General features: G+C 34.2%; 1 protein-coding gene across 6 annotated transcripts in view; it reads right to left on the reverse strand.

The window, feature by feature from the left end:
- GRIA2 (glutamate ionotropic receptor AMPA type subunit 2) overlaps window positions 1–17187 on the reverse strand; it is a 144841-nt gene that overhangs the window by 51209 nt on the left and 76445 nt on the right. For all 6 annotated transcript variants that reach the window (XM_074396790.1, XM_074396788.1, XM_074396789.1 and 3 more), the window contains exons 3-4: window positions 10883–11122; window positions 2482–2678 (exon numbers count right to left, since the gene is read on the reverse strand). In XM_074396790.1, the coding sequence (XP_074252891.1) occupies window positions 2482–2678; window positions 10883–11122 (437 nt within the window). The remainder of the gene's footprint in view (window positions 1–2481; window positions 2679–10882; window positions 11123–17187) is intronic.

Raw genomic sequence — 17187 nt, forward strand, 5'->3', positions numbered from 1 at the left:
AAAAAAAAAAAAAATCTAAATTATTTCTTTCCATAATGATCTCTCATAACATACTATTCTTTTCATTTATAGTGTATTCCGTTAGTATAATTATACATGAACTTCTGTAAATACGTTATTGATAGTTGCACTGATGGTGCCGGGCCTATTTTGTTTAACATTGCTTTCTTGGATCTACTGCAGTGCCTGTCTGGCAAACATTAGACACTCTGGGAGTATTTACTGGACAAATAAATGAATGAATCCAAGCAAAGCCAAATGCCACATCTTATGTGAACCCTTCACAAATGATCCTTCCCCTGTTAAGAAAGGTTCTTTCTCCTCCATGCTCCTAGACTACATTTTAACTTGTAATACTGTAGTGCTATATGTGTGCATTTTTAAATCTCTAAACAATGAGTTCATGGTATACAGACAGTACTCTTTCTTACCTTTCTTTGAATCCTTCATTTCAGGTCCAGAGGATGGCCTCAATAAATGTTTGCTGAGGCCATTTATTGCATGCTCATGTAATACATTCGAGGGATTTATATAAGTGTAAAATACTCTGCATTTTGAGTAGATATTCGTAATGGACATTTATGTAACCATAATCTTATTTACTTTAAAGCATCCCTTCTAATACATTCCCATTTTCTTTTGTAGTTTCTCTTTTCTGGTTTTGGAAAAACATATTTTTATAATAGTCTTTCACCAACATTTATGATGATGAGTCAGGAATACTTAAATTTTTTAAACCAAAGACTAATGAATATGATAAAAATTCAGTTTTAATGAGAACCTCTTATGAAATTCAAATGAGTTTTTGAGGTTCACATTTTAACAAGAGGCCTTCAGGTTAAAAACAATCTTAGTTTCATCTCCTGAGACTGGAATCAAGATTTTTCTGCTGGAATTATTCACCTCCCTGGCATACAACATTTAGTTCTCATGCATAACAAGTTAGTTCTATTCAGTTATTCAACACTCCGTCACTGATCTATTTCGTATGTCTTAGGGCCTGTATTATTATGTATCAGTTAGGATTTCACCAACATTTATGTTTGCAGAATGTTTTGTCTTGAACTAATTAATGAATAGGGTTTTTTCCTAGTGCCTTAGAATACCGTACAAGTGCAAGGAAAATACACACTGGTGTACGCATTAATGCATTAGCATGGGTTTTCCTTGCCCTTCTACAGTATTCTAAGGCAATAGTAGCCACACTGTATATAGTTGCGCCTTGAACAACATGGGTTTGAATTGTGTGAGTCCACTTATACATGGATTTTCTTCCACCTCTGCCACCTCTGAGACAGTATGACCAACCCTTCTTCTTCCTCCTCCTTTACAGCCTACTCAGTGTGAAGATGACAATGATGAAGGCTTTTATGACGATCTGCTTTCATTTAGTGAATAGTAAATACATTTTCTCTTCCTTATGATTTTCTAAGTAACATTTTCTTTTCTCTAGCTTACTTTATTATAAGGATATGGTATATAATACATATACAAAATATGTGTTTATTGACTGTATGTTATCTGCAAGGCTTCTGGTCAATGGTAGGATATTGGTAGGGTCAACTGTGTAAATATATATATGTGCACATATATATGTACATATGTGTATACACACATATACATTCATACTCACACACATACACATTTATCGGCTAGGAAGAGATTCAGATACCAGTAAAGGAGACCTTATTCAGTCAATCATGATGATGATGCTGTGTCACCATTATCCCTAGTCACTTACCCTATGCGTAAATCATGGTGGATTTTATCTGTCATATGAGGGCAATGCTGCATGGCTCCCCTATCCTGAAAGATCTCAAACTGAAACAAGGTAGCTTCTAAGCACAGATAAAAATATCCTTATCACTGGTATCATGGTACTCCTTCAAACAGTCCAAGGGGATGCATCTAGTTTACTTCTCAAATAGTAAACACAGCCCAAATGTGTCTTTCTCACGTATTTTAATTTCCCAATCAATGTTTTTATAGTGACACAAGTCCCTTAATAGAAGAAAAAAATGTATCTTGCACAAATAAATATACAGTCTTTCTGGAGGAATAGATAGTTTATGTAGCTCAAAAAAATTTATGAATTACTCACTTTGCCCTTAGAACTCAACTTGTTTTAACTTAATACATGTCTATATTTCTTTAACTCTGAAAAATTCACCACTTAAATTTAAAATTTTCCAATCAAAATTTCAAAGTTGCAGGTGATATTTATCATATAAAATACAAAACTCAGGAATTATAAATCGAATTTACTTAATGATTAATATGATGTGTCAGCATTTATTGATGACCATTTTCTATTGCTAACTGAAGCCAGAGATAATTTAATGGATGATTTTTTGCTGCATCCTACATAAAACATAAAGCAAAAGCTGCTGTTCAAGCACCTAACACAAATACACATTGCAAATGCTGATACTGCATGCATAGTCTACATTTGGTGTCATTAGAAAACAGAAAGGGGCAAACCTGGTCTACAATGTCGTTTACTTTATCCCTTTCACAGTCCAGAATTACACGCCGTTCCTTTTTTAACTCCAGATCTTGAAAAAGTGATCGGTACATCTCATCTTTCTTGTCATTGTTAATGTTTCCCACATTGATAGCAGTCACTTGCCATTTCTTTTCAGCAGCGGAATCCAGCACAGCTTGCAGGGTTGATAAGCCTAGGAAGGCAAAGAAAAATGATGACTGATAAAGATACGTGAATAACTCAGAACTGTGTTCTGAAAGTGCCAGTGAATATATTTTTAAGGTAGATATATTTGTGCAACTAAAGGAATGTTGACTCCTTCGAAAAAAGCTATAGCTATGATCTTTATCAACTTCTTCTTATGTCACTTCACATCAAAAACTCATTACCTAAATGTTACTGCTCTGACCAAAGGAGTCATTGGTTGAGTAGAAAATAATATCCTATTCTTCCAACCCTATCAGCTGTCTTCTTTAGAATATTACTAAAGTGTAATATTAATACCTTTGTTTTAACTGAATGGCATCACAAACATATCTTATTCTTATAGAATAGGAAAAAAAAATGTTTAGTCGTACATGACAGTATGTCATTTGATATTAGTATCCTGAAAAAGACGAGTACATTTTCAGTGAGAGGAATCTATGTAAGTCTATGTGAAGATAAGAGCCAATAATCTCTGAGGCTGCTATATTTTCTCCCATTGCTTTCTAGTCAATAGTTTGTGTTCATTTTTTCCCTTCAACAGCATTCTGTTTATATATATATATATATATATATATATATATATATATATATATTTGTTCCTCGGAATGAACCTGGAGAGATTGAAGTGGTCACCATAACCAGATGGTGGCAGTTACATCTCTAGCATCAATTTACTTCTCTTTCTAAATATAAATATTTTTCTGTTAGTAACTTTGTTATAGCAGCATATTACTTGGAAATTTTTTTAATTGTCCTCATATTACCTCATACTTAGGACGAAGAGGTACAACAACTAGAGGATTTATTTCCTGAAAAGTTTTATCCTCAATTTAGCACTTGGAGACACGGCACATAAACTTGTCTTTCACATCCCTTCAACTAGTCACAGCAAGACCAAATTAAACATTTTATTGATAACTTAATAAACAACATAAAATCAAGACTCGAGAATGAATCCAGAACTCAGCAAATCGTCTTCCTGATTCGAGAAAAGCCTGCATCTTTTTCAAAAGAATAGTGGCCCCTTTTGATTGCTAAAATGTAGGATTCACCTAATGTGATCATATTTCTTCATAACCTAAATTCAGATACCAAATTTTATTTACATCTTTTTTCTATAAAAAAAGTCTATTATCAATTTTGTTGAATACTATTTTAAAAAAGAAAAACCACCATTAAAAATTTTGTGGATTCAATATTGGTCAAAAAGTGTACAAGGTGAATCTAAAACATATTTTGACACCAGAAGGGAAGGAACTCTCTAAAACCATTAATATTATCTCAAAGCACACAGGAGCTAATTTGAAATACTTAAATACATAAAATAGTATAATAATACTATAAAATACTTAAACACACAAAATACTCAAATACATAGTTTATATATTTATTTTTGCATTTATTACTTTAATCAATATTCAAATAGTCCTAATATTAATTAGAATAATATTAATTAGAATAACTGCAAACTACTTAAATACATAAACTGTTTTAAACCTATGAGATAATAATATGTTTTAATAATGTGCTCGCCTTTGGTGGATGCTAGGGAACCAATTAATTAATTCGAAGACTGGTAAATAATAAAATAAAACAAGCATTTTCCTGCGTTTCCTATATGAACCACTTTCAGGGTGATAATGAATTAACTGTCTTTGTTTTTGGAAATACTCCAGCTAATAGAAGATGGATGAATGTAGAGTTAAAATTATCACCATCTTGTAACACCTACTGAATTAATGAATAAAGGCAACAATCATCAACTGCTGGTAACTACTCAAAAAGAGAGACAACAGAAATATATGTCTCTAAATAATAATATCCAATAGCACCTATTTTGGTGTTGAATAGGTATATATCTATTCAGTGTTGGTTACATTCATACCAAAAATGTAAACCTGAATCTCATCAAGCTTCCAAATCTAACTACCAAGTTACAGGGTATATATGGAAGGAAATATTTTAAGCACCATAATGTTGCAATCATCAAAATCTAGACTGTGGGAAACTGCATTACACTATGAAAGTCTTAAAAGTTATATTAACGAATTGCAATATATGGAACTCATCTTTGTCTTGATTCAAACAAACTGGAAAAAAATAATATTTATGAATTGTTAGCTGTCTATGTATAATAATGTTGTTGTAGTTATATTTAAAAGTGTCATTGTTTTCCAAATAAATGCTGAAATATTTACAGATGAGATGGCAAGATATCTGGTATTTGTTCTTAAATAATTCTAGGGACCAAAGAGATACAGATCAAGCAAAATTGCCCATATACTAGTCTTTAATAAAGCCAGATTAAGAGTATTTGGGAATCTTTATAACATTCTTTCTAATTTGTTGTTTAAAATATTTTATAATAAACATTAAAAATAATTTACTTTTATTTAAGAATGAAAGATTGGGCCATATGCTGCAAAAAGTTAAATTTTTTGGGGGGGGCAAAATGAAATTAGTTTCCTCTGTCCAGTCTTCTGGCAAAAGATATAAATAAACATAAATTTCTCAAGTGATACTATAAAAAGACCACGTGTCATTTTTTAAACATTTTCAATGACAAATCTTTAAAACACATCACAGATCACCTACGATTTCCATACACTATAGGTCAATTAAATCCTTCCCTTTTCATCAGTAGAGACAGAATACACACAGCTAGTCATTGTGATCAATTCAGCAGCTATCAATGTACTCGAAAACAGACATTAAGTCTATCCAGTTTTCTCCACAAGTGAGATAAATAAAAATATCTAAATTTTAAGACATTTTCCATTGACTAGGTTCTACTTTCCCACATCCAGTCATGATTCAACTCCCTCCTGTCGCCTTCTTAAAGACATTATATCCATGGATGAGCTCTCTGTGCTATCCATATTATTACTACACAGCAATTACCAGTAAGCATCCCCTATTCTCTGAAATAGCTTATTTCATTTTGTTTTATTTAATTATAAAGTATACTACATAATAAAATTTCAGATGGTGATACTCTTAACATTATGTCTCAACTTTTAACATATATTACAAGAAAGTTTATATATAAAGGACACTTTGTAAATGGATTGCATCAAGCGGTAATCCTAAATCTAAAATTTTCAGCAGTTCACCTTGCAAACGAATATAGAGATAATGTATAAAATCAGTAAGAAGACATTTAAAGAAATTTCTAACTTGCGCCAGTGTGGTGACTCATGCCTGTAATCCCAGCACTTTGGTAGGGCAAGGCGGGCAGATCACTTGAGGTCAGGTTAGATTAAATAATGTTAAATTGCATTACTTCCTCATATGTCTATGCTACTGATTGGTTGTAGTTGTATAATCTATTCAAAAATGACAATCTACCTAAAATTCTCCCAAAGTATTACTACTAGTCAATCAGCGACACTCTCATCTTGACCCAGTATTAATAATACTTTGAGTTATAGACAAGCCATCAGCCACTTGTCTGTACACAAACCCTTTAAAAGTTCGCCTGATACACAGGTGAAGTCTTTCAGTTTGCACATTAAAGGGTGAAATTAAAAATGATTACTGCCGAAAGATACATATTATTTAAACCATGTCCTACTGCTTAAAAATATTTTCTTTGTTCCATTTAAAATTAACTGTACTTATACTTTCAAGCATAGAAATTAATATTTTTGATCACTGAATCATGGCAGCATGCCTAGGCCAAATTAGATTAACATATATTTCCCTGATCAGCTCTCTCAAGAATATGAGGAAAAAATATATAATTTGAAAGCATTTTTGTTCTATGCATATGTTTTCCTGGAACTGCAGGCAAAGTACCTTCCCTTCAGGGGAGAAATAATATTGCTCAAAATTAAAACCAAGACACACAGTTATAAAGTGCTAACTTTGTTTTTACCTACTGTCTGTAGAAAAGTATTATCGTACCATGTTTATATTAAACAAACAAACAAAAAAACACATTTGGATTAAATGCTGATTCAGACTTACAACATATATATCCAAAAATAAAACCATTACATATTCTTGAATGCATTAACATAGGTAACTCCATTGCTCTATTGTTAAAAATGTGTTGAAGTTCTATTTATGTACTCTTTATGGAGTGAGGGTATGCAGCTTTCAGGGTCATCAAGGGCCATCAAGGAGCACCAGGCTCCTGCCACATCCTGGCGAAGACACCAGCAACCTGAAAGATCTCCTGGCACCAGAGACACAGCTTCAGCTCTCCTCTCACCAGTAAACTTAGGTTAGTCAAAGAGGGTTTCACACGAAGATGTTGCTACATAAAGAAGTTTCTATCCATGCATCCATGTCCCTAATCGTTTAAAAGTGGGATATAGCCTCTTGACTTATTGCTCAGCATTTGGGCAGATAGCCAGGAAGCAGGAATGGCTTTCACTAGTTAAGGATGGTGAAATTAAGCAGCATAGAATAATGTTAAGTCTTTTTCTTCTAGTTCATGATTAGGGCAGAATGTTCGGCGACGATTTTCACATTTGGACACTATGCTATTCCAAAGAACAGTCATTTACACATTTAGACATTAAAATTTAACAGTATATATTCCTGACCTACACTCTCCAAAAAGTAAAGATGATTAGAGCCTATAAAACACACACACATGTAATAAAGGAGGTGAAGAGAGGGCCACACCAAGAACAGGCCAAACTGTTTGAAACAGAGGTATGTAGAGACAGAGGTAGAAAGATGAAACCATGGGATCTATTTTCTAAACTTTGGTTGATATGAATAAAGGGAACAAAGGTGCATTATTCAAATCACGTGACACTAAAGAAAGGAGGTGCCTACTTTGAAGCATAAGTAAAATGGTTTTAGGACCAAATGGGGGGGGGGAACACAGTTAACACACTGAATGTATGAATAAGCGTGTTAAAATGTAATATGATGGCAAAGCCATAAAATTAAATCGTCAATAAGAAAAAATTGGATAGCAAAAATTCCATTTCCATGAGCCAAGTAAAATATTACACAAAGATGAAGTCATTTGCCAGTATTATGAGAGCCTGACATATTTATCTCTGAAAATAACTTCAGATAAAAGGCCAGTGTAATGCTTTTCACATTAAAACATCAACAGCTACTTGATAGCACCTTGAAAACGTATCCATAAGGTCATTTTGACTTTAATATGTAATTACTTAATATTATCACTCTGATGTTCTTATCTCAACAGATGCACTTGAACTCAATTTAATTTGTACAATATAATAATTGGAGATTATCTCATCACTTCAATTTCATTTAATATTTCTAAGTATTAATAAAAGTATTTGAAAATGTTCCAGATTTTTTCCACAAGTACATAAGTCCATCCATCTTCACCTGCTAATTCCAGAGCCTGTCTTTCTGAGTTTCTCTCCTCAAATACTAGGGTTTTCCTTTTTTTTTTTTTAACTTATATCAGCTGTTGTCTATTTAAATTTTTTCAAAAAGTTCAGTTTTAACTAGAGGGAGCAATGGTAAGGGTAACAATGAAGGTGAAATATATTCCTAAACTAAAAATACCAATCCTCCATCAACTTTGTCAAAGTGCAAAGAGAATTAATCATTCAATTCTTCAATTTTGCAAGCAACATTTAGCTTCAAAAATCATCTTGAACTTAAAATACTGCACACAGATGTTTAACGCATTTACTTATTAACACCATTTGCTGAACATCAACTCTGTTTCTGGCATTATCTGAATTACTGGGTACAGAGTCATGAGCTGAACATCCAGTACACTGAGCACAGCTGGGGTAGTGTCTTCCTCAAGCTTATTGTCACACCTTCATGAAAACCATACTTATCCTGTGAAACTAAGACAGTCCCTGGAATACAGCAGGGGCTCAACAGGCAGTTCTTAAGTGACAGAATGAACATCACCATTCATTAGAAATTTCCTAAGTCCTATGAAGAAAAAGAAGAGATTGTTTTGAAAGATAACAGTGTGAAAGGCATCACTGAGGAAATGATTTATGAACCCAGTTGTCAAGGAGGAGTAAAGATTAGTGATATGGGCAGAGATTTGAAGTGAAAGAGTTTGCTGCATCTGAGAAAGTGAAAGAAGGTCAAATGGATTTAGCTTGAATGAGTGAGCAAGAGAGCAGAAGACATTGGAGAGTTGAGTGGGAATTGGATATTATAAGACCTTAAAGCCAACCAAAATTTTTCAGTTTTTTTGTTTGTTTGTTTGTTTTTTTGTTTTTGAGATGGAGTTTCGCTCTTGTTACCCAGGCTGGAATGCAATGGCGTGATCTTGGCTCACCGCAACCTCCGCCTCCTGGGTTCAGGCAATTCTCCTGCCTCAGCCTCCCGAGTAACTGGGACTACAGGCACGTGCCACCATGCCCAGCTAATTTTTTTGTATTTTTAGTAGAGACAGGGTTTCAGCATGTTGACCAGGATGGTCTCGATCTCTTGACCTTGTGATCAACCTGCCTTGGCCTCCCAAAGTGCTGGGATTACAGGCTTGAGCCACCGTGCCCGGCCAATTTTTCAGTTTTATCCTCATCATAATGGGAAGTCATTGAAGTGTTTTAAACAAGAGAGTAATGCAGTCCAACAAATTTTTTTAACAATAATTCCTGCTACTTTGTGGAAAACAGATTAAAGAGCGACAAGTGTGGAATTGGGGAGACGAGGGAGTGAACACCTTATAGTGGCTTGGCCTGGGGTAATGGCAATGAAAAGGAAGAGTGTGTACAGATAAAATATAGCTAGGCAGTAGAAATCACATCGATAGGATGCAAGGATGAAAGAGATATTGAGAATACACCCAGATTTCAGGCTAGCTTTAACAGCAACAAAAATACTAAAGAAGTTAGCAGAGAGCAAGAGGAAAATCTAAAAATAATTTAATAAGCTCAGTTTTATAAGCCCTTTTATCACATTAATACCTGTGCTTCTGAAACATCCAGCACATTGGAATCTATATTTACTGTAAATGGTTCTCTGTTGTAGTTTTTAATTCCCTATGGAAATAGCCAAGCACTCCCTTCTCAAAGCAGGGGAAAATAGTTGTTGACACAGCAAATTTTTTTCAGCTTGTATAGTGCTGACTGGCTTTTCCACTGAGTGTTCTCATTTCCAGGATTAGGAAGACAAGGAAGAGAATCAGACACCTAGCTCCTACACTCCTGACTCGAGGTTGCTGCAGTAAATGACTACAAACTAATCAATGGAGAATTGACTGACGGCTGGCTCTCTTCTTGTCTGCCCTTGTGGGTTAACAAGGTGCCCTATCTTGGTGGGAACAGGCTTCTGGTTTTCATTTGAACCTATATATACTCCAGGAAGCAAGATGCTGAGGAAACCACACTATGGAACTTAGGTACTCAGACAATAGTGGTCCCTCACTCTTTTGTCTTTGATTTACAGCTACTCTTTATAAAAAAAAAATATTCATATGAACACAGACACACACACATACAAATGTTTCATACAATTTAGGGAGTACACAATTCCACTGACACCCAATTATGGACCCAGGAATAGCTAAGAACACCTGGGATTCTATGGCATACTGGGCTAATACTAAACTTCACAGCACAGGATATGAGAAAGGTAAAGGTTGTACTTCCCACTCAACACATTTTAATATCATGAATCAAGGCATGCTACTCAAAATCATCCCATCACAAACAATTATGTGAAATGGTGTCACAAGCACGGGTCTGGTATCAGAGTCCTGTGTTTAAGCTGTACCACACGTGGGTTGATCTTGAGAAAAAATTTAAATTCTCTGAGATTCAGGGATCTTGTTTTAAGGCAAGGGCAATAATAATGACTGATATAACTTATGCATATAAGAATATTTAATAACTATACATTGCTATAAACATTCTTATTTGTATCTTTCACTTATATTTTACTCAAGCCACTTCATTCACTCTGGACTAGTAGCAGAGGTATTGTAGGTTCTTAGCTGCTGATGCCAAAAATTGCTTTTTATGTTACAACTAAATATTTGGGCATTGGGTTGATACAGTCTATTTCTCTGAATTGTATACACAAAGTTTTTTTGTTGTTGTTTTACACTAAATATTTTTCTCAGGTTTCAAATTACATTAGTCATTATCACTGCAATATTAAACCAAGGGATCCTTGAGCTTTATCATACCTTTGTAGTTCTATAACATCCATAGAAGTGTCAAGTGTCAGCATATAATTTGCCCAGTTACAAAGAGATGACATACTGCCACTTACCTCGGTCACTGTCATAGAGGTATGCAAACTTGTCCCATTGATAGTATTCAATCAAGCTAAGGAGTGCTCCTTTGAGGTCAGGTCTCATCTGAATGACAAATGGATGCGTGCCATCTGTTGGGAAGCTGGGAGTGATGAAGGAGACGTGGAGCGTTCCACAAAATGATGTGATGGTATTTACAGACTTCTTGTCATAAAATCCAAAAATAGCATAGACTCCTCTTGAAAACTGGGAACAGACTAGAATAAGAAACAAGAGACAGAATAAATCACTGAAATTGGCATATAATCATATGAATTTGCTGGAAACTTAATGTACTTTTATATAAAATACAAAATTAACATTGTAAGAAATATAGATTTAATGATCCATTGAACTTGATGAGCACTTATTTACTTAGCATTCTATTTCTAGAATCTAAAAGATTCTAAAGCATAAAAAAATTCGAGTTACAAGAAAATGCATACCTCATTGTTTAACAAGTTCTGTAAGTATTAACGTATTTTAGAAACAAATATGAAAAACGTATGAGTAAAAAATATTAGCTATAAGAACAAACTATAGTCACCTAAGATTTAAACACATTCATGACAGCTCATTCCCTACATAATCCAATTCCTTTAAAAATCTTTACTGTATTTACAATGCTTTTATATTAGAAAGTTAATGTGCTTCCATACATTCCTAATGCATACCAAAAGCTCTTTAACACAGGATAGATACCAGACTCCCATCATACATAGAGAGACATGTCACCACAAAGGGACTTCTGTCACATTGTCACTCAGTTGAGAAGCAATTAAATAAAGTCCAGAACTTTTCATTTTAATCTTCCGCATAGACCTAACTTACCCTATATGTTACACTACACATTACCAAAATATTTTGGCTAAGGACCATAATTCTTAAACAAATAATAACATTGTATTTGGACCTCCCCATTACTCCCATAATCCTTCAACCTCTTTCAATATTTCTGTTTGCAGTGAATGGCATATGACACTACCTGCTTTCATTCTTTCCCCGAAAGTCAGTCCATAACTAAGTCATGCTCATTATAACACATGGATATACTCAAATAAGGGCCACTTACTTTTCTCCATTTTCCAACCATCCTAGTTCACTGACAGTATATACTTAACATTGTGCTTGCCCTGTGCCTGGCATGGTCTAGGGTATGTTAATTCATTTCTTTCTTGTGGTAACTTTTGAGTTAGGAACTCAAAAGTAATTATTTCCAAATTACTGAGAGAAAAATTGACACATAGAACGATTAAGTGACATACCAAAGTCACTTGCGTAGGTGATAGATGCTGCATTCAAACATATATATAGGGAGTCTAAATTTAGAATCCATACTCTTAATTAATGAATAAAGATGGCTTTGGCTTTTCTTACCTGACTAGTGAAATACCTACCCAACTGTCTTCCTCCCTCCACTTATGTTCCTTCCATTCAATTCTCCACAATATAATAAGAATGATCTTTTGAAACATGAATCCAGTAATATCTCTCTGAGAAAAAAAGGGTACTTTGTCCAAGACTGATCCCCTGTAATCTCTATAGAGCACTGACCATCCACAGAACAGTGCCTAAAGCCACTAGTAAAGTCAATTATGTGGCTTTAAATAAATAAAATAGTTGATATTTCTCAATCTTGAGGTCCCTCAATCCGAGGAATGGAAAAGAGTCATACAGTATCTCAATCTAAAAACCTAGAACATAACATCTACCATCCTCTTCATTAATTTTTTTTGAGAAATAAAATGAACCTTATCTTATGTAATTGTATTTCCTTCACAAAAATAGATGGTGTGTAGAAAAAATAGGTTTGTTTCATGAATGTGAGCATTGCTAGAATATGTACAGATTCTAATTGCCAGATCTAGACAATCCAATCAAAAAATAATATGCAATGATGTTTAGTAACTGTTGTATGGTATGAATCGAAAGGAAAGCGAGATTGCCTCTTTAAGTGGCCCTTATTTGCCAAAAATCTGTGTAATATGTAAATTGACATATCCTTTATTACCAGTCTTCTACAGAGCAGACTGAAATATCTCAGAAAGCAACTGAATGTATTTCATTACATTTCTTTCATACCTTAACATAAGGCAAAAATGAGATTACTGTCTTTTATTCATGCCCATACTTTTTGTTCTTGTCTGGGTACAGAGTTGAAAATAACCTTTAGTGTATTTGATAACTATGTCCTTTATTCACATACATAAAAATAGCTTTCATCTCATCTAGAAAAACTCTGCAGTGATTTCTTACTTTATACATAAGCATATGTCTACGGACAGGTATATCTTAAATCTTAAATTTGTTCAGAAATTGATGATTCCAAATGACACATGAAAGAAAGACTTGCTATAAAATTCTCTCTGGGTCTATTTAATTCCACTTCCTGCAAAGTGTGGGCATGTCATCCAGGTACTACAGGAATATCATGCAACATGATTTATTAATGAGGCCTCTTCTCTTCTTAAGTGAAATAGCTTCTGTGATGGAAACAGCAGACACAGCATCAGCAGAATGCTTGATAAAGAATGCCACTGTTTGAATACACAGACAATCTTAATAAGGAGCCATACCTTTCATTTTCAATTTGTTTTAGGCTCTGGAGTGAGTTGTCAAGGGACCTCCTGGTTATTGTGGCCATCTGGAAACACTGGCTGTGACCCAACAACAGGCACAAGCTGCACAAAACTTCATAAGGAATTATAATCCACCTAACTCAGAAGACATCCTTTTTTTCCAGGGCACTTCAGCTAATTCTCCAATGAACCTACAGCAATAGCCTTTCTCTCCTGATTCTCTTTGGTTTCCTCAACCCTCTTCTCTCATCCTTCATTTCTTCATGGCACCACTCACGTGTCTATTTGCCTATGTCCTTATTTTTCTGGATATTTGTTTCCTGTGCCTCCTGATTACACATACAATTAACAGCCATTCAGCCAACAGTGCTCATTTCCTTCTCTGTACCTCAGGGCAGTCACTGTCTCTGTCCTTAAGCAGGATAAGAATGCCACTGAGATTTACAACCAGGAATCAATCAAATCCATCAAAATGCTGACCTGAGCTAAGGTACTTTGCTTCCCTCATTTGTAGTAACCATCTGAAGATTAAAAACTTAGCCCTATGCTTCAAATACGTCATCCCCAAATATCCAAGACTGTTCACATTGTAATATTGATCCTTCCCCCAATTTAGCATAGGCAATTTAACCAACTGACACCTTTCATAAGAATATTAGTTGCAGTATTTTGGAATTACTCCTACTTCATTAGAAGTGAAATTACTCATTTTCATTTTTATCTTATTCCCTAATGATGTTTCCAAAGTTTAAAACCATTTCCTTAACTTTGATCCATCCTCTAATAGAGGAAGGTTTATTACAATCAAGACCATCCATAATAAAGTGTCATAAACTCTGAAGCAATCATTCCAAAGACAATTTTCTAAAATGAGTTAGACAATACCAACATCCCATATAGTCATTTCTGGAGGCAGACAAAGAAACAGAAATCCACACAATTTCACCTCCAGCTTCATGACCCTTACAATTACATTATGAAACACTATTAAAAGTTTCTCAATGATTATCCTGATTAATATTAGAATTGTGTTTATGTCTTGAGACAAACTGGATTGCAAAGGAGTAGGTAAAGATGCTCTCACGGACTTCTGCAATTAAATATTTAAATCAACTTTGAGAAACTCAGCAAAGGGCAAGTCCTAAAAGACACTTTAGGTCAAACAGCACAAATCATAATCTCCTGGGTGTAAGTAACTTGCTGATTATTTCACTTTTTATTACAAGCCCAGATGATATAAGCCAATGCTGATGGTGCATCCAACACACATCTTTTTCCTCTTAGGTCATTCTGCTCATTGGTGCTGCTAATGTAGCATACACGATAAAGTCTGTATGCTGAACAAAATCTAAATAGCCTCACATAGTTATTGAGTAGAAAGGAAGAAGAACTGAGCATGATTTTTTGTTTTACATATTTTATATTTATAAGTTGACATTCACTTCAATGAATCAGCATAGTCTGCTTCATAAGCAGAAATGGCAATAGCTTCTTTGCAGTTTGAACAAAAACTGGTAAAAACTGCATCACCAAGGAATTCTGACATGAAAATATGGAAAGCACTGAAAACTTCTCTCCTTTTTTCCTACACTTCTGACATTAACCCCGTGCATACTTTGACCCTGACTTCAGTACTGAAATTTCCCTATCATCTTTTAGTAAGGATCTCTCAGTAACTAAAAATAATCATCTTTTCCTGGGATCTAGCTTTCTTAGCTTCTCTGAATTTATGAAACCAAAATTTGCCTCTTAAAATTCTTTCTCTTTCCACGGTTACTAGTCTTTCTCTCTTCTAATTCTTTTTTCACATTGCTGCCAAGTAAAATTATACCATCATGGTACTTTTCCTCTCTCTAATTATCTTTCACTGCCTTATCTTTATCCTACATCCTAAATTAAAAAGACCTTCTCCAAGGATTTGTCTTCCAATTGTTTTCTCTTCCCTTCTTTCACTCTACCTCTTAGTAGTCTTACCCCTTTCCACAAAGTCAAATTCAGTGTGTATGCACATATTTCCCAAATCTTCATTATTATTCCATTTGTCTCCTGTAACTATTAATTTACCAAAAAATGTACTGTAAATATTCTATATGACAAGCATAGTGTTAATTTAGAAAATGCACAGCAAACAGGATAAGTATTATGATCTGATTCAGGAAAAAATAGAATTTTATCTTTGCTTTGATATTCCACACTCAGTCATTTTTGATAAAATATAATTATCAATTTTGGAAACTATTTCTCTCTCTCTCAAAAAAAAAAAAAAAGGTAGCTTCAATCTGTCACCTTCCAGTATCCCTCAGTTCTTTATATGGAAATTTCTAATACCATATATTTCCAACAAATTCCATAAAAACAAGGTAAAAATACTTTATTTGATGAATCACATCTGTGTGCTAATTTTTACCTTTCTATTCATGCATGATAACTATTGCCATCATTTAAACGCAATAGTTCAGAATAATGACCTTCTTGCTCTTCCCTGTCCTGTGCATGCCATCCACCACCATTTAAATTTTATTCTATTTCATTCATTGCCCATTTACAAAGCACTTTTAAGAATCTACTGTGCACTGATCTAGGTTTGGGGAAGACGGTACTAAGCACAACGGGTAAGATCCCCACTCATATTAAGTTTGCATAACAGTACTTCTTAAGCATCTCCTACATCTTCACCTTCCTTTTCTTCCTTGGTTCTGACATGTGACCCGCCTCATTTCTCTCCTTCCTTTAATTTATACTCTTGTCATATTAGTTTTCCTAAGGCATATCACACAAAGGCATCATTCAAGGATCTGTCTTCCGATTGTCTTTCTTCTTCTTCAAATGCTATCTTGTAGCAGTTTCATTCCTATTAACAAGGTCAAATTCAACTTCTAATGCAAACATTTTCTAAACCTTCATTATCACCCCAGCTGTCATCCTTTATTTACTGAGAAAAACATATACTGTAAATATATTACATATTATCAATTTTTCAATAATGTATTTTCATGATTATTTTGTATTTATTTCCCTGCTGGTATAATTTTTAAGTAAAATATTCGATTATTTCATGACCTTATGTGCTTTCTAGAATAAAAAAGGAAATACACAAAATGACATTGTTTTATAATATCTAAACACATATACTTTAATCTCAAAAATTAAATATCACAGAGATATTATTATTCTGTTTTCAAGAATCTTGAGAGGCTCTGACCTCAGAAACAGCAGTTCTAAGTGCTAAAAGTGAGAACAAACTGGGTTTGAATCCTGGCTTTGCCATTTTCTACTTGGGTTGGTTAGGGAAGTTACTTTTTACTAGTCTATCTGAGCTTAGTCATCTGTGAAAAAGCAATAAAAATATTACCTACTTGCCTCATTGTGGGACCGGGAAGTATTAAACATAAGTTGAAAAGAGTGTTCGTCCTATAAGTCTCTCATGACTTTCCTATGTTTCAATGTTCTAATTAATGCTGATATTAATATTTATGAGTCATGCACCAGGATTTTACTCATATTTTCCTTTAACCTAAAATTCATTAATTCCCCAAGAGAAGTGTTTATGTGTTGAAATCAAGCCTGTCTCTTCAGGACAAAAAATGTTAGAATCACTCCTGACTTCACTTCCTTTATTCTTGGCATACAAATTATCATCAAAAATTGCCCATTTGACCCTTCTATCTGTGCTCTCCAGCTCTCATGACATTGCCTTAATATTG

Source organism: Saimiri boliviensis, chromosome 3 (assembly GCF_048565385.1).
Source record: "Saimiri boliviensis isolate mSaiBol1 chromosome 3, mSaiBol1.pri, whole genome shotgun sequence".
NCBI lineage: Eukaryota > Metazoa > Chordata > Mammalia > Primates > Cebidae > Saimiri > Saimiri boliviensis.